The sequence below is a fragment of the Bipolaris maydis genome, assembly GCF_028858645.1.
Source record: "Bipolaris maydis strain C4 unplaced genomic scaffold PSV08scaffold_3, whole genome shotgun sequence".
Taxonomy (NCBI): domain Eukaryota; kingdom Fungi; phylum Ascomycota; class Dothideomycetes; order Pleosporales; family Pleosporaceae; genus Bipolaris; species Bipolaris maydis.
This window is the reverse complement of record NW_027093859.1, coordinates 1,740,027-1,756,815: the sequence shown is the minus strand read 5'-3', so window position 1 is coordinate 1,756,815 and position 16,789 is coordinate 1,740,027. Positions and strand designations below refer to the sequence as shown.

The 16,789-nt window shown below is 52.1% G+C and overlaps 6 protein-coding genes across 6 annotated transcripts; 2 read left to right on the top strand and 4 right to left on the bottom strand.

Moving 5' to 3' along the window:
* Window positions 1-10: 10 nt before the first annotated feature.
* Window positions 11-3,486, bottom strand: PSV08DRAFT_386349 (uncharacterized protein; the record flags this gene model as incomplete). Its single annotated transcript, XM_066093460.1, has 2 exons — window positions 11-2,672; window positions 2,706-3,486. The coding sequence occupies 2 exons, from the start codon at window positions 3,484-3,486 to the stop codon at window positions 55-57; spliced, it is 3,399 nt and encodes a 1,132-aa protein (XP_065949604.1). The 3' UTR covers window positions 11-54.
* Window positions 3,487-3,774: 288 nt separating this feature from the next.
* On the top strand, window positions 3,775-4,689 carry PSV08DRAFT_197312 (uncharacterized protein; the record flags this gene model as incomplete). Its single annotated transcript, XM_014221983.1, has 2 exons — window positions 3,775-4,091; window positions 4,143-4,689. 2 exons carry the CDS (start codon window positions 3,775-3,777, stop codon window positions 4,687-4,689), a joined length of 864 nt encoding a protein of 287 aa, XP_014077458.1.
* A 322-nt stretch (window positions 4,690-5,011) lies between these two features.
* On the bottom strand, window positions 5,012-5,713 carry PSV08DRAFT_399857 (ribosome-assembly protein 3-domain-containing protein). The gene is made up of 3 exons (XM_014221982.2): window positions 5,595-5,713; window positions 5,456-5,532; window positions 5,012-5,397 (listed from the first exon to the last, which is right to left on the bottom strand). The coding sequence occupies exons 1-3, from the start codon at window positions 5,665-5,667 to the stop codon at window positions 5,026-5,028; spliced, it is 522 nt and encodes a 173-aa protein (XP_014077457.1). The 5' UTR covers window positions 5,668-5,713; the 3' UTR covers window positions 5,012-5,025.
* Window positions 5,714-5,813: 100 nt separating this feature from the next.
* On the bottom strand, window positions 5,814-7,172 carry PSV08DRAFT_276387 (uncharacterized protein). Its single transcript, XM_014221981.2, has one exon. It carries the CDS (start codon window positions 6,857-6,859, stop codon window positions 5,912-5,914), a length of 948 nt encoding a protein of 315 aa, XP_014077456.1. The 5' UTR covers window positions 6,860-7,172; the 3' UTR covers window positions 5,814-5,911.
* Window positions 7,173-7,505: 333 nt separating this feature from the next.
* Window positions 7,506-14,642, bottom strand: PSV08DRAFT_408047 (arm repeat-containing protein). Its single transcript, XM_014221980.2, has 8 exons — window positions 14,224-14,642; window positions 13,240-14,171; window positions 12,873-13,191; window positions 12,235-12,824; window positions 10,618-11,455; window positions 10,374-10,568; window positions 8,320-10,315; window positions 7,506-8,185 (listed from the first exon to the last, which is right to left on the bottom strand). Exons 1-8 carry the CDS (start codon window positions 14,605-14,607, stop codon window positions 7,557-7,559), a joined length of 5,883 nt encoding a protein of 1,960 aa, XP_014077455.2. The 5' UTR covers window positions 14,608-14,642; the 3' UTR covers window positions 7,506-7,556.
* A 164-nt stretch (window positions 14,643-14,806) lies between these two features.
* Window positions 14,807-16,768, top strand: PSV08DRAFT_360034 (uncharacterized protein). The gene has a single exon (XM_014221978.2). It carries the CDS (start codon window positions 14,994-14,996, stop codon window positions 16,569-16,571), a length of 1,578 nt encoding a protein of 525 aa, XP_014077453.1. The 5' UTR covers window positions 14,807-14,993; the 3' UTR covers window positions 16,572-16,768.
* The last annotated feature ends 21 nt before the right edge of the window (window positions 16,769-16,789 follow it).

Here is a 16,789-nt window from a genome sequence, read left to right as displayed (position 1 = left end):
AACTACTTTTGCATAGCCTTTGTGAGGGTGCGTGTTAAATTTCATACACAACCACTAAGCACTCTGAATGCATTGAGCCAATCCACCCCAGTTATCCTTACACCATGGCGCCAGCACTATCGCTCTCTGTGCATCTCCGACATCTCCAGTACTATTCATTGCACCGGCCAAGCCAGCAGCACCGAGCGAGCCTTTAGGAGGTGCGTTGCGCATCGCTGTTTCCTTTGCAAGTGTACTGGCGAATTCATCACCGCCGGTGGCATCTGCGAGCTCTGCCCAACCAGTATGCTTGAAAGGCGCTAGCATAACGCTTCGACGTGCTTCGTCGAGTTCTTGTTCCTCGCCACCAAGACTGATGGATATAGCTTCCATGACCTTTTCGACCCGCGCCAGCTGGTGATCACTGAGATCCTTGTTTGTACGCATGCGATTGAGGTCGTCCTTGATGGCTTCCATGGTTTCGAGGTCGTCGTCAAGAACTGTCATGGCGCCGATGAGTGTCAGTAAACCCACATGGCCGTCGTGTTTCTCAATAGCAGCGAAGAGCTGGTCACGAGCCACTTGCTTCTCGTTCTTCCCGCCTTTGGCCCAGAGGACCTCTGCCAGTATGCAAATGATGTCAGGGTTGGCACTTGTTGTCTCTAAAGCTCTGCGGAAGTATGCTATTGCTGCGTCAAACGAGCCGTAGAAGTAATGCGCGAGACCAGCTGTGAGACGGGCGGATAGTTTAGTCTTTGCAATCTGGTCTTTGGACAGAGCAGTTTGTTTGGAATTGCTTTGGATCTCTGAAAGAAGATCGAGAGCAGTCTCGGCATCCTCTACTGCCATTTCGTCTGATCCAATGGCGAGAAGATTGCGGGCCAAATCCGTCTTGGCTTGGGCCACCTGAGCCAGTGACTTCATCGACTCGTTCTTCTCGTATTCCTGCTCGACGGTTTCATTAACCATGTCCAAAGCAGTCACAGCCGCACCGTGGTTGCCTACACGCTCCAAGAACAACGCCGCAAGATGTCTGTGCGGGATGTCATATGGCGCTTGCATGCTTAATTGTTGGAGCGCAAAGAGCGGCTGTATGAGGCTTGTGATATCGCTCGATGACGACGGGGAAGAAATTAAGAAGTCAAACGCTGAAACCGCATACTGTCGCTTGGTGAGGAGTAGCGACGACTCTGAGAGTTCGAATGCGTGAGTAAAGTGGGATAGCGCTTCGTTGGAATCACCAGTAAGTAGTGCAATGATGCCCTCGCCTACCCATGCCAAAGAGTAATCAGGGTCTTGCGACTGTGCCCTCGAGAAGGCTGCATGGGCGAGCTCGGTATCGTTCTGGAGCAGATAAAGCGCTCCGAGGTTAGTCCAGGTGTGCACACTTCGCTCGTTTAAATGTAACGACCGGACGAAAGCATGCTGAGCAACCTTGGGACTTAATGTTGTCGTAATTACACCAAGCGAGTTCCAGAACTCAGAGTTGCCAGCCTCGAGCTCAATCGCACGCTTGAAACACTTCATGGCCGCTCGAAGATATGTCGTTAGCTTAGAATCTTCTCCAGATTCCTGCTCCAGGCACACGTGGGCTCTGTACTCAGTCCAGCCAAGATTGTACCAAGCTACCGCCTGTGCGTGTATGTCGTGCGCACAGCTTACGATTGCTCTTTTTTGAGCTAGAATTGCAGCCTTGAGGACTTTTGTCAGGATCGAATCTCTGTTCGTGGAAAGCGAAGCCAGTTCTGCCTGACCAAGTCCATCGACGTCTTTGTGCGCGTCGAAGTCAAGGTCCATGTCTGACTTGCTTTGCAGAACCTTCACAACCAGCTCGAATGGACATTGATCAAGCTTGTCTTGAACCCAGCTGAAAATACTGCAAGCATCTCCGGCAGCCTTCCATAGGTTGAAGGCGTCGGGCTTATATTCTGTGATGGTGTCGGCAACCTCGATACCTCGAGTCACACTGTCGGCAGCTTCCCCAAAGAATCCAGTTTCGACACAATGCCATGCCTTTTCAACAAGTGTCTGCAATAATGCGATGGATACGCCAAATTCCTTCGGTCGTACAGCCAGTACTGCTTCGTAACCAGCAAGGGCTTCGTCGAATTCGCTTAGTTCGCGATTGACGTTGGCCAACATATACTTTGTGAACCATCCCTCTTTGTCTGATCTCTTCATTACCACGCCATCTGTGGGGTTCTCGGCATAGTTGAAAGCACGAGAGGCCGAGTTGTATCGTCCAGAATTATGATAGCTCTCACCAAGACCAACATATGAGTAGTAGTCGTCTGGACTGATGCGTAATGCTGAAAGAAATGACACGATACTCTTTTGGTATTCTTGCTTGTTCATCTGGACCACGCCGAGAGCTGAGTATGGCCAACTGATGCCCTTTCGCTTTGAACCAGGTGTTTGCCGGGCCTTACCAGAGTCCACTACTCGTTGAGCGATAACTTCAACAATGTCCCATTCTCCTTGGTTAGCGAAAAGACGGGCCAATCGCTCAGCTGCCACAATCTCGGAAGGTGATAGCTCAAAAGCCTTTTGGAAACACTGCCTGGCGCGCTTGCGGTCTTTGTTGTAGTCCTCGTAGAATATACCGAGGAGTGTGTAGGCAGGGGCATAGTTTGGATTTGCTTTTATAGCTGCAAGTAGCTTGGCGTATGTCCTTTGTCGATCTTTTCGTGCAGCTTTTGAGTGATCGAGTTCCCATAGACAAACACCTATCCTATAAAGGGTCTGTGCTCGAAGTTCACGGCCACGTTGCTTGGTTGCGTCGAGTTGGGGGTAATCAAGATACTGTTGGAGCCTTTCCAAGCCCGTGTTGTAGTCTCCAGCCAAAGCCTGACACCACGCTGATTCCGCACCGATACGGCCGTTTGAGGGATCTTGTTGCAATGCCTGCTCTAGGAACTGGAAAGCCTTCTCATATTCTTCCTCCTCTTCTAGGACCAGTCCAATGCCAATGAGTGCAGAGGTGAATTGAGGTTTGCGTTTCAAAATGGATTCGAAGATACCTTTGGCTTCCAAGTGGTTTCTTGGTGCTTGGTAGTAGACCAAAGCAGTAGCGAGGGTGCTGCTTAGAGCATCGCGTGTTTTTTGGAACGACAAATCAGTCTTTTTGGCCTCCGCAGCCGCGTACTTGAGGCCTTTCCTCGTTGTTTCAACTGCACTTTCATATTCTTCGAGGAACAGGTAATAGTCTCCGAGAAGGCAATGAGCCAAGGGAGACTTTGGAGCTTCGCTAAGACCTTCAGTCATCAACACCAGGCAATCTTCCTGTGAGACTGGAACATCTTGGGTAAGGGCTACCCCGCCTTCACTCAAGTCCGGCCCTTCTTTTGAATCACCCTCTGCAGTAAGCGGGTATTTTGCTATGCCACTGCTGAGCCAGCCTATGATGACTTTTGATAGACCCTCGTTCGGGAATAGCTCGATGAATTGCCGTAATGTTGAGATGTCCAGATCCAGCAAGTCATGTGCGCTGTCTGCGTGTGACGCCATGACGGCGGCTTGATGGTATTGCGGCTCGGCCAGTGCAATAACGACCGCACAAGTAAGATTTCGAGGAGAGAATAGCAGGTGAGATGGTTCTCCAGCTGCCAACGCAGAATGATAGTCTTTGTCGGATTGATCGAAGTCGGGATCAACGCGCCAAAGTGCCGTGCGTCATTGGATCTCGCGCGCCCCACCTAGACATGCAACTCAACTCAACCCTCCATGGCACATTCATAGCAAGCATCCCGCCGTACAGACGGCCGGTTCGTCACCACATGAACTCGTACTGACGCCATGTCTACGAAGACAGCGCTCAAAGCCGCCAAAGCTGCAATTGGCGCAAAGGACTGGGAGGAAGCGAAGAACCAGGCCAAAACAGTAATCGACAAAGACCCAGACAACTACTTTGCGTATCTGTTCTTGGGCCGCGCAAACGATGGACTGAGCAAATTCGATGAGGCTGCAAAAGCCTACTACAAAGCGACTCAGATCAAGCCAGAAGATCCTCAGGCATGGCTGGGCCTGAGGGCCATGTACGAGGGGCTCAAGGGCGCAAAGGTCGATGAGAACATTGACGTTGGTCTCGCGCTGGCCCAAATATACATGGACCTGTACGTTTTGATCATTCTCCAAGAGAAAGAGTTCGTACTAACAAAGTACAGCGACGACCCCCACAAGTCCCAATCCGCAATCGACAAGCTCGTCGACCACGCCCGCGCCCACGGCACAAAAATGCAGTACGCCCGCGCCCTCAGCACCCAACTGCCCTCCTCCCCCGTATACGCCTACCTCGAAGGCCGCCTCACCGATCCTGCAAAAGTCTACGCCCGCATCGCTGAAATTCACGAGACACACGACGCAACAACCATCAAGCGCCTCGTCGAAGAGCGCCGGCTCCGCGTCGGCGCTACCCTCGAAGGCACCACTGCTGCTGTCAAAAACGAAGTCTATGCCGCGAGCCCGCTGGAAGATATATACGAACAGGCAATCAACTGGACGCGAGATGACGAGCTGCGCAGAGAGTACGAAGAGAAGCTCCTAGCGCGAGCATACGACACACTCATGGTACTTCCCGCAGGCCAGAAAGCAGAGAAGAGAGAAAAAGTCATGAGGCTGGCGCACGATATGGTCGTAATCAAGCATCCAAACCTACTAGCCTGGACCATCGAATTAGAATGGCGATCAGGCATGGAAATCGAAGCGCATTAAGTTACTTTAAGCGGGAAAGCATAATAGCTCGGCGTTTTCTTTGGGGTGGGGGGGGGGGGGGGGGGGCGGGAGGCGTGATGCTCAACCCAAGATATATTTACTACCCGCACCATTTGACAAAAAAACTCATTTGAATATCCTCCACTTGAACTTTCTGTGCTTCAACACCTAAACACCGTAGGTATGCGATTCGACAAACCCATCCAAGCACTCCCTCCATCCTCTTTTCTCTACCTTCAAAACCCCAATTAAACATGATCAAATAAAATCAACATCCCAAACTCCATTCCATTACTCCCATCCCTTTCTCTCTCTCTCTCTCTCTTTCTCCCAAAGTTAAACTTTACCACCACCAGCCCCAACAACCCTCCTCCTCTCCTCCCCACTAAACAACGTCTCCCCTTGCTTCAACGCATGAATAAGCATCGCCACGCTACTTGCCTTGAAATCCGGCGCTTCGCGTACTTTGTCGAGATCGTCGCCGTATTCCGTGGCTAGCTTGCGGACGTACAGCGTGCGGAAGTCCTCGTTGCTTTGCTGGCCTGCGGCAGGGGGATTGGCGGTTGCTGATGGTGCTTGAGGAGGAGATGGAGGAGGGGCGTCTTCCATGGTTACGTCGTTGTCTGGTGAGGTAGAGGAGGCTGGGTTGGATTTCTTTTTTGGTTTTTTGAGGGGGGTGGGCGAGGGTGGGTTTTGCTTGGTCTGTTGCTGCTTGCATGTTAATGATGAGGGTTGGTTGTCTGGGGTTAAGAAATATGGGGCTTACGCTTGTGTCAAGGGATGCTGGTGTGACAGCGCTTTTTTCGCTGGAGATGTCGCTGTCGCTTTCGCTGGAGGATGAGACTGGGTGCGGATGGCATTAGCGGTCACGCGTTTTGCAACTTGTGGTGTAGGTATGGACGTACCTTCTGTTCTCGTCCTTCGCTTCTTTGAGCGCTTCTTCTTCTCGACACCGTTCGCTCCTCTTTGCGCCGCCATGTTTCTTTTGTTTTTTTGGTAGAGTATAGTTAGTATAGTTGTAGATGGGAAAAAAGTTCGAGACGTGAATGTTGCGTTATCGATAGGGCACGTGCTGGCGCTAAATCAAGGGTCTTGCATGGATTTGTCTTAATAGCCATCGGTCTACTATGAACATCACGTCATTGGTTGGTAAATGCTCATGTCGGGTAGCTTCTTAGATCACTACATAGCCGCCAATGGATATGTACTCGGTGAAGCTAATCTACAAGCTATTCTCTATCGCAGCCAATTCCCCCATGGTATTCTTCACACTCGTCTTCAGCGCCTCACCAACCGGCATATACGGCCGTCTGGGATTTAACCTCTCCTCCGCACCCTCAATCCCCGCCGCCTTCGCACTGTACTGACTAACCGCATGTTTTGTCGGCGCAATCCCAGCCTTAATCGGGCTCTCAGCCAGCGCAGCCTTACGATGCAGCTCCAGGGCCTCCTTTGTCTTCCCACTCGTATACAGCTCGTAAATCTTCGAGCAGACCTTGGGAAAAACATTACTAAACGCTGACACGCACCCCGCGCTCCCAACGGCCAACCCAGCAATCATCCAGTCGGCCTGTCCTGCAAACGTCGAAAACATGTCGCTCGGCAGTTCAGCACAGAGTCTTGTGATTTTAGCTACACTTCCGCACGTCAACTTCACGCCCACAATCTTGCCTGGGTTCTGCTGCGCAAGCGCGGCAATAGTGACGGAATCGAGATCCACGCCGCTGCAGATACCCGGGAAATTGTAAATAACAATGGGCAGCGAGCTCTTTTGTGCGACTTCGTTGTAAAAAGCCATGACGACTTCCTTGGACGTGGCGGGCCCGTAGTATGCAGCTGGCAACAGTAATCCGTAGTTTGCACCAGCTTCGATTGCGTCGCTGATGTTCTCTAGGACCTGGGGTACAGAGAAACCGGAAATGCCGACCATGAGGGGGTAATCTGGTCCGACGGCTTCACGCGCGCATTTCATCAGTGCCCTCTTTTCGTCTCGTGTGAGCAAAAAGGCTTCTGCATTGGATCCCAGGATGACGAGTCCTGTGAGCCCGGACTTGGAGAGGTAGGTAAAGTATTGCTTTTGTGCAACGAGGTCCAGGGTCGCTGTCTCGCTGTCTGGTGTGAAGAAGGTGACTGCGGGGCACCACACGCCTGGTGCTGGTGGAGGCGCCATTGTGATGTTTGCTTGTGGAGGTTGATGTGTGTTGATAACGAGAAATTGTGTGATGCTGCTAATACAGCAGGGTGGATGTATTCAGGGAGCAGTGATGACTGTACTTCAACTGCTTTCTACAAGGAAACACATGGCATGTTGTGCTAAAGCTGATCTACATAAAGTGGGATGCTCATGCAGTGTCGGGGGTCGTTCCGAGATCCTTCAATAGCCGGATTAAGTATTCCGATTGTTCCGAAGCCAATCGCCGCGGCATCTTTTGAACATCGTTATCGCATTGTACATATCTTTGCCATGTTTGTTTGAGAAATGCAATGCACATGATTTGTTCTTTTCATCATGATTATCCCCTTGCAGATCTACTACAATGAACATGCCACATAGCCAAGATAAAGCATCCCATTGGCGTGCATTTTTTTTAAAGCTAAAAAGAGAGAAGCGTAGAGGCAGGCAGCACAAGGACTTTGTTCGCTTTTTTTTTTCTCGACGCAGAATTGCTTCAGACATGACTCCCTTAGATCAAGCAATAAGGTCTCGCATTCCATAAAACTGCGCTGCTGAGCCCATTAAGCCCAATACCCATGCTATGCATACCCGTATCCCCCATACCCGCTGTCCATTCATCCCGTGGTATCAATTCCCCTGCCTTTCCAATATTTTTCCCAGCCCCAAAGACTATTAGCATTATCGCTCTATATTACTGCCCCCCAAACATATCGGCAACGCCTGCAAGACCTGGGCTTGTTCCGCGAACAATAGCTGGCTGCTGATCAACAGTCATGTATTGTTCCATCATCGCCGTCCTAGTCTTTGCCTTTGGTCGCTGGATTTTGCCTTGCTCATGGATACTTACGCCCTTGATGCTACTGAGCAGATCCAAGACGATACTCCTCTGCATTCGCTCATCCTGACGGTTGGCACTTTGAAGTTTTGCGAGACGGCGGTCGACACGGGCTTCGTCACCCATGCCAGGTAATGAAAGGATGATGGAGCGCGGAATCTCATCGTCAAGATGGATGATACCAGCAATCAGTGATGCAAGTTCCTTCTGGCAATCGACAAAATACGGCTCATGTAGTGATGTGATGGCAGATTTGAGAATGTCGTTGCAGAAATAATCGCGGATCGGAGACTTTTCCTTGAAGCGCGGAAGAAGCATCCTCATGACACGCACAATGGTAATGACAGATCGGGTGTCTCTTACACGGATGGTAGAGTTACAGAAGAGGAGAATCGGCTCCAAGACCGAGGGTGTAGTGAGAATGAAATCGCACATTGGTGGCGCATTGGCTTCCTTGCGGCTTTGATCATCTTGCCGAGCAAACTCTGTTTGTACATGTTAGCACCAAGTTCTCTAATTTTAAGAAGCGGAAACAAGTAACCACGGTAGTGAAAACCCCTATACCAATGAAGCTTTGACCGCCCGTCCCACGCCTGCTCAGAAACGAAATCAAACTTACCCTGCCGTGAATCAAGCAGGACAGCGACAAGTGAGACCGAAGAGTATGTGAGCTGACGAAGGATACTTTCGGTCTTCATCTCATCCGTCAAGTTGTCATTATCCCCTGATTGCGCCACTTGGCGAGCAATCTCGCTCCATTCCCCAGAGATCTTCCTGTCTAGTTCCCTGAATAGCCCTTGAATCATAGGCGGTAAAAACTGTGACCGTAACTGTGACGGACACCCCTCGATAAGATGCGTAGATACGGTAAGCAGAACGGACAAGTGATGTGCGGTCAAGGCACCAGCGTGCCCAAAGAGAGCTTGGCTGAGTGGTCCTGGTAAGTCTTGTATACCGTAGAAGAAGTCTCGAAATCTTGTCAATGAGTAGAGTATGTAGTAAGAACTCTCTCTGATTTGTCGGACGGTGCCTCGAACTGTTGACGCGAAACCTTCGTATGTAGACTTGGAGCCGCTGACTTTGGCGAAGAAGTCATCTCTGCTTTCCGTCGAGATGCCCGCTTGCCAGAACCGATCAGTCAGGACACGTCGAATGACCTGCTGCAGTTCAACAGGCAGATGTGACCAGTTGCTGTCAATGTCGTTAAATGCTTGCGCATGGCTCACGAGCTGGAGAAGATTGGGAAGTAGCACGGGTATCGTCTCTGCCCACAATGCTGCAGCAGTCTCATATGCAGCAGTACCGTCTCGCAACTTCTCAGTCGATGCTGCAAGTAGCGTCTTGGTCAGTCGCAGCGGCAGTTGTTGAGATCGCTCAAGGATTGAGGCCTGCAGCCCTTGACCGTCACTAGGCAATTGTTGTTCAGACCAGTCCTGCACGCCGCGAAAATTGTTGGCAGACAAGAATTCAGGTAATTGACCCATACCCAGGATGTCGCAGAAAGACTGGAATGAAGAAATGGCTTTAGTAAACTCATCGTTCTGCCATGCCTCCTTGACGCGGTTCAGCATCTGTCTCATGCGCTCTGTTTGAATAGTGTGGTCTAATGTTGTACACCTGTGTATGATGATGAAAAGGAAAGCAGAGTATGCCATTCGTTGGCGTTCGTCAGTCGTGGGGTCATTGATCATCTCATTGATCTTTGCTTCTAATTGCTCGTAGACGTTCATAAAATCATCGGCGAACTTCATGGCTAGTTTCTGCATCTCCAAGCTGCATATGCGCTCTAGGTCCTTTACTGCTTCCGAGTACTGCGCATAGCTGGTATCATCCGCTAGACGTATGGTAAGCATGTACTCAAGGAAAGTTAGCGCAAAGCCAGGCCGGTCGCCAAGTGACTTGGTGGCAAGGGTGGCCATGAGTGATATGATCTTTCTTGCAACTTCAGGATCATCGAATCGCGCCTGTAAGATCTGGCGGCCCCATTGCTCTAGTGAGTCCTCTAGAACACTTCTCGTTCGCTCATCGGCTTGGGCATCCTCGCCTTGACTTTGCTGCCACTTCATGTAGCCTTTGAGAGCAGCCTCAATGACAGTGACTTGGGCGTCGACCTGAAGAACTTGGGGCGAGTTTTTGCTAAATGCCTGTGGTTGAAACGAGGGACGGTCGCGGTACAAGTTTTGCAGCATGTTGGTTGCCTGCGCGAGGATATGCTCCATGGCCTCAATCGGCGTCTTGCGCACGAGTACCTCGATTACATCTGCGCAGAATCTCCTATAGTTTCCTAGGAAGGCATGTCGTTCGGGAACAGTGTCAATGTCTTCATTCAAAAATTGCAACGTCACGTCTTCGGCATCTTCAGGAAGGGCCTCGTAGCGGATCAGTCGCGCACAGCATGTCTCGAGCAGACCTCCAACCATGGAGTTCACGACGTCAGACTCGCGGACAACGCTCGATCGCAGCAGTTTAGTCCAACAGTGAAGGACGGGTATAGAAACGACGAGACTTGGGTTGCGCATAATGTCGTACAGAAAGCCAAACACACCGGCGAGATCGCTGTTTTCTGGAATAGACTGGGGCTTTTGTTCAATGAACAGACCAAGGTTGTTTGCCAACTGCGGTTGTTAGCCATGGATGGACACGAGGGGTTGGATAAGATGGGAATTCTCTCACCTCGGACAGCCTCTTGCAAAGCATATATTTCTGGTCATCGATGTCATTGACGTCCATGTCCACGAGTGTCCAATTGTATACTTCCCGAAGGAGCGAGACGCTGCCTGGTGTAAACATGGGGCATACTAGCTCCACAAACTCGTCATCGTGTAAGTGCGTTCGGTTGTATATAGCTTGTAGGGTTTCGACTGCAGCCTAGGTCGTGTTAGTGACGGGTTTCGAGTGTTGGCTTGAGTGGCCATACAATCTGCATCTCAACTGCTGGTGTGGCCAGGGCCTTGCAGACAGCCTCGATGACCTGAGTAGCGGCAATGGCTTTGGGCATGACCCATGGCATGGCGGCTCTGAGCGCATGCATGGATTTGACAGCACTGGCTTTGACGTTTTCCTGGTTCTGGTAGTCCTGTCCCAAGCACCAATCCAGGTTTTCGCATAGCCTCGTCAACCAACCTTGGTCTCCGCACCGCAAATCAGGACCTTTTTCCCTAGTAGGAAGCTGCTCTTGTATAACAATCTGGGGCGTGAAGATCTCGACACAGGCCCGCCCCAGGTCGGTGCCTCGCAGGCCAGCGGTAGCATCTTCACGATTGAAGACCTCTTCGGAGAGGGTTTCGAGGATATAAAGTACCATGGCCTGGTGGTGTAATGAGTTTGTCCAGAGGGCTACCAATTGCTCATCCATGTCTAACCACTCTGCGCCCCAGCTGCGTTTGGCAATCTCTGTCCATAATTGGGCAATCTTGTTCCGAATGTAGACAGGGTCGGTCTCTGTGACGTTCTGCGCAAGCTCGATGGCATAGCCTCTCAGCGCGGTACCCTGGTCGACGGTGTAGTCCTCCCAGCCATACTTGATGGAGTGCTCGAGCATGGTGAGGCCATAGTAGCGCAGTTGCGCAGGCTGGGAGCGGTCGAGGGCGAGGGTGTGGCCGTGTGACGGGGCTTCGGGGTGACGCTTTGCTTGCTCGAGGTATTCGGTGGCCTGGCGGCGGGTCTCGTTGCTCGAGGTCGGGGCGTAGATGGCCTGCAGTGCCTCTAGGACCTGGGAGAGGTCTGAATGGGCATTGTCGTGGTGGTGCGCTCCGCTGCCGCCATTTGCTAGACTTGTTTGCGGGGCTTGGCCGTCGACCCCAGCATTCATCGTGGACAGGCAGCTTCTCTGGCCGCAGCGAGTGGGCGTGTGGCGTCAAGTGTGCGGAGTGGGTGGCGGAGCGGCGTGCGCGCGATGGAGGAGAGAATTGTCGACTTGGGGGGATTCTTTTGGACCTCACTGGTGTTTCGGGCGGAGGTTTCTGAAAGCGGAAGATGCACAGCACAGGACAAGGATGGGGCTTTGACAAGCTTTGGCGCGCACCGTCTGCAACAAACCACTCGAGATGGCGGTGTAGCGTGCAAGCAATCCGTCCAGGGCGCTGGATCCAGCTCGAGACGTGTGCCTGTTCGTCTACGCCGTGTGCAAAAGCAACTTCTCGCCCCAGCTTCACCGTCTGCGTGTGGCACCAACGCGCTCTGCTGCCTGCCTGTCGCACGCCCACGGCACGCGTCGACGCGCTGTCAGCTGCTTCACTGCAAAAAGCCATCACATCACCCCTCGGCTCTGCGCCCACACGCACACATTCTCACATCAAACCGTTTCCACATGCGCTCCAGACGCCTAGCAACCTACACAACACCGGCCAGCCTCATGCTTGCAAAACCACCACGCCCTGCGCCTTCACACTGACTGCGTGACCTGAGCGTCGCATGACAATTGCATCACCGCGCATTGGCCACGGGCCCCGCAACACCACAGCCACGCATCGTCGACTTGCTGCCCTTCGCTTACATGACTGCGCACGCCTGCTTCTGACACTGCTGCAGGTACCCTTCATCCTCATCCGTCCCTAGCGCACTGCCAGCTTTCCGCACTACTCCCCTGACCGTTATCGTCTGATCGCCTTCTGCATGCCACCACCGCAGTATCTGCTGCAATGCCCCGTCCGTTTCTTCCGAAGTAATCGTCCACTTGCCCCCGCTGACCTCGACACTTGTCTGGCCTGACGGGAAGTGGAACTCGGGCAGGTAGCACACCGTTGGAACATCCTCTGATGTCGAACTTGGCGCGCAGAGCGCAAGCTTGAAAGTGCAGTTCCTGAGGTCAAACCCGTAAGACGAAACGTCTCCGTGCACTGCTACAGGTGTAGGGCGGATAAAGGCTTCGGCGGCCCGAAGTCCAGCCATATCGCCCTCGGTTCGTGTCGACCTCATTTGCTCCACCGAAACCGTCTTCTGCAGGTTGCTGGGCGTGACGCTGAGCGTATCCGACGACTGAGCCCGCGAATATGTCGGTGAATTCTTGTCGAGCGATGCGCGAGAGTCTTCTGGTGAAAACGGCCCTGCTGGCACTGCCTTGTCGTCCAAGGAAAATATTGATAGATCCTCGCCGTTCCACTGGTCACCCCAATAATGACAGTTCTACATCCACATTAGTTTTGCAACACCCATAACTGCACTCCGACTTACATTGACAACATAGGTCCATAGCGCAAACCCATTGGCCATGCTGTCTTCAAGCGCAAAGTGGTTGGCATCCAGTGCCGCTATCTGGCTACTGTAGTTGCCCGTTTTATACGCATACTTGTCGTCCATGTCGTACGGTATGCCAATTTCAGTAAAAATGCAAGGGTGCACTCCCATATATTCAGTACCTTCCTCTCGGATCGCCTTGAGTTGATGTGAGAAGCAGTTTCGAATGGCAGTCTCTCCAACCTTGATGGCGAACGCCGGCGTCAGATATTTTCCTCGCAGCACCCCAAAAACATCCACGTTCCACACTCGGTTCCTACACCATGTTAGATAGAGCCACCAAGTAACAACCATTCAAACACACCATTTCTTCGTGATGAGAGTTATGCCGTCGTAGTAATGAGGTGAGAAGATGATATTGGGATCATCGTCCTCGGTACCCTTGATGTTTGGAGGTATCTCAAGCACCGGAGGCTGGAAGAACATCAACGAGTCTGGGAAGATAGACTTGACCATTTTGCTGTAAGCCCGGTAATGAGCCAGCCAGTAGTGGTTTGTAAAGTATTCGTAGTTGATCTTGGCGCCATTCTTGGGGTCGATTCCAAAGTAGTCCTTTTTCAGCACTGTGTCGGTCTCTGGGTCCCATACCCCATGTTGCGCCCACAAGCACTCACCCAGCCGCCACCCGGCGTCACGCTTCCAGCCGTACTTGGTGTCATCGTAGTCTTTCGACAGCCATGCTTGTGTGCCCTCAGGATCTACTAAAACCGATCCACTCTTGTACGGTCCCAAACCACCAAAGTCCCAAGTCGCGATCTCACAAGCCCTGCCAGATCCGGTGAGTATTGCCTGCCAAGCTGTCGGCGAGGTCCCCTTCTGTAGCTTTTGTTCGCTAGGAATCTGTGTAATGTCTTGATAGCTGATGAGGCCTCTGTTGGGCTCGTTTATGCTTTCCCAACCAATTACCGGGTCGTGCCAGAGGTCCCCAGCTTCGTGTATACGCTTCGCAAGGTGCTCACATGCGCCGATAAAGTGCTCTTGCAAGTAGTCCTGTATGTTTTTGCCGTCTATGATGGCCTTTGGGGCAAAGTCCCTGCCACCAAAGAACAGAGTCCACATGACTTGACATACCAGGCGGGTGTAGTTGGTCGTCCAGATCATCTTGGGGTAGGTCGCAGGGTCTGGGTACGTGTTATGTACGAGGGCAGCTTCAGTAACCGCAAAACGCTCTGGATCCAGACCGCAGGCATAAAGAGTCCACATGGGTGCCCCAGAGCCTCCAGAGAATCGTGACCACTAGGTGACATGTTAGGACAGAGACATTCAAGTACATTGGAATGCTACCTACGACATCCTGGTGGGGATCCATGAATATGTAAAAGCCATACTCTTTGGCCTTTCGTAGCACAGCAATGGTGTGATCTATCCACTCTTCGTCGTACTTTCCCGGTCCAGCATGCTCTATCGCCTCCCAGGTGAAGATGTAGCGGATGGTGTTGTACCCCCAACTCCGTAACCGCGAAAAGTGTGTTGCCGCATCTTCCACGGAAAATGGTCGGTTCACAAAAGAAACGTTGTCTCCATCGAAGAAGTTATCAGGTATATGTGAGGGTTGGTTAGGATTCGCAGGGAACTTGGCATCGGCGGCACAGTTGATGCCATGCAGCGTTACTTCGCGGTTATGGGAGTCGCGGAATGTACGTCCATCGATACGCAGGCGAATGTCAGACATTAGTGAGGTAGATATACAGAGCACGGCAAGTCGTAGGCAGAGTGCAAGGGTAGGAGAGGCGCACAGTGAGGATAGAGCGGAGTATGGAGATAGGCCAACACTAGCCCGCCCGTGTCCACATGCATGACGCACCACTAGCGTACCTGGAGTGCTTGGGGTCCAAGGATCGAGGTGGCCCCTGCACCACCGCCTCGACATCAGGACAAGTTGCATGAACGAAAATAACAATCGCATATATTACCCTTCACCCTGTTTCACTCCTTCGCTCATGCCTAGATAAACTGCTTCTGCCGCTGCCACCTTGCGCGGAATATCCCTCTCTCAGGCCCAAGCCTGCCTACAGTCTCTCGTTACCTGTACATTCGCCACTTCACCAACATCGCAACATGATATTTCGACTTTCCTCGTTAGCCCTCGGGCTGCTTCCTCTCGCAAGCGCCCTGTCTGCCGCTGACATTCCTGCGGACACGCCCGTGTCGCAGCTGGTTAAAGATGCCACTGTGCAGATGGCGACTGGAAACACCCAGGATGCCCTCACCTACTTCGATGTAGCCATCTCCCGTGACCCGCGCAACTACCTCACCTACTTCCGACGTGGCGCTGCCTACCTCCAAATTGGCAAAACAATTCAGGCAGAGCAGGACTTCAACAAGGTGCTGGAACTGAAGCCTGGCTTCGAGGGCGCATTGGTGCAACGAGCAAAGATAAGAGCAAGGAAGGCTGACTGGGCTGCGGCGCGCAAGGACTACGAGGCAGCCGGTAAGCCCGATGAAATCGCCCAGCTGGAAGAAGCGCAGGCTGCGGCTCTTATCGCACAAGAGGCTGCTGAAAAAGGCGACTGGGACTCCTGCATCACCAATGCAGGCGCTGCCATCGTGGTCGCAAACGGCGCATACGATATCCGCAAGACAAGAGCACGCTGTCGCTTCGAGAAGGGTGAGGTCGTTGAGGGTATCAGTGACCTACAGCACCTCCTTCAAATCAACACGGGTGATATTGAGCCTCACCTTCAAAGCTCCGCCATGGCCTTTTACTCCCTCGGCGAAACCGACAAGGGAATCAAGCACATCGCCCAATGTCTTCAATCAGACCCAGACTCCAAGGCATGCATGAAGCTGCGTAGGAGAGAAAAGAACCTCGAAAAGGATATCAAGAAAGTGCGCAAATTTTTCGAAAAGCGCCAGTACGCCACCGCATCAAAACTCCTCATTGACCGCGGCGAGTCAGACCCAGGTCTCTTGAAGGAGGTCAAACAAGACTTCAAAGACTACACCGAAAAAGGCTACATCTACGCCAACTCCCCACAAGGCCTCTATCAGAACCTCGTCGAAATGACCTGCGAAGCCTACGTCGAAATGAACAACCTGAAAAAAGGAACCCCTTACTGCAAAGAAGCCCTCCAACTCAACCCCAACTCCCTCCACGGCCTCATCCACAAAGCCCAAGGCCAACTCGACGCCGACGAATTCGAAGACTGCATCCGCACCCTCGAACTCGCAGCCGAACACCACCAGCACCAGAAGATCGACGAGCTCCTCCAAAAAGCCCGCACCCTGCTTAAGCGCTCAAAAGAAAAGGATTACTACAAGGTCCTCGGCGTGACCCGCGATGCCGACGAGCGCGAAATCAAGAAGGCGTATCGCAAGCTCAGCAAAATGTACCACCCGGACAAGGCCTCCTCGAATAACATGACGCCAGAGGATGCGCAGAAGAAAATGTCGGATGTCAATGAGGCGTACGAGGTCCTGTCTGATCCGGAGCTCAAGGCGCGATTTGATCGTGGTGATGACCCCAATAGCAATGAGCAGCAGCATGGCAATCCCTTCCAGGGCTCGCCATTTGGCGGCCAGCAGTTCATGTTTAGGCAGGGTGGTGGCGGTGGTTTCCCCGGTGGAGGTAGCTTCAAGTTCCAGCAGGGTGGTGGGTTCCCTGGTGGAGGTTTCCCCGGTGGCTTTCCCTTCTAGATTAATTCATCTTCTTATCTTCTACTCATTTACACTTTTTTTTCTGCCGCGAATTCGCTATTTTCAAGTTTCTGATTTTAAGCGTTGTGTTTTTTTTGAGTGCTGGTGGAGGTTATCGACTAGAGCATTTTGGCGTTTTTTTTATTTTGTGATATCATGGTAGCGAACTGAGAGATGAATTCATGGTTTTTATGGTGATGTGATTTGTTCTTTTCATT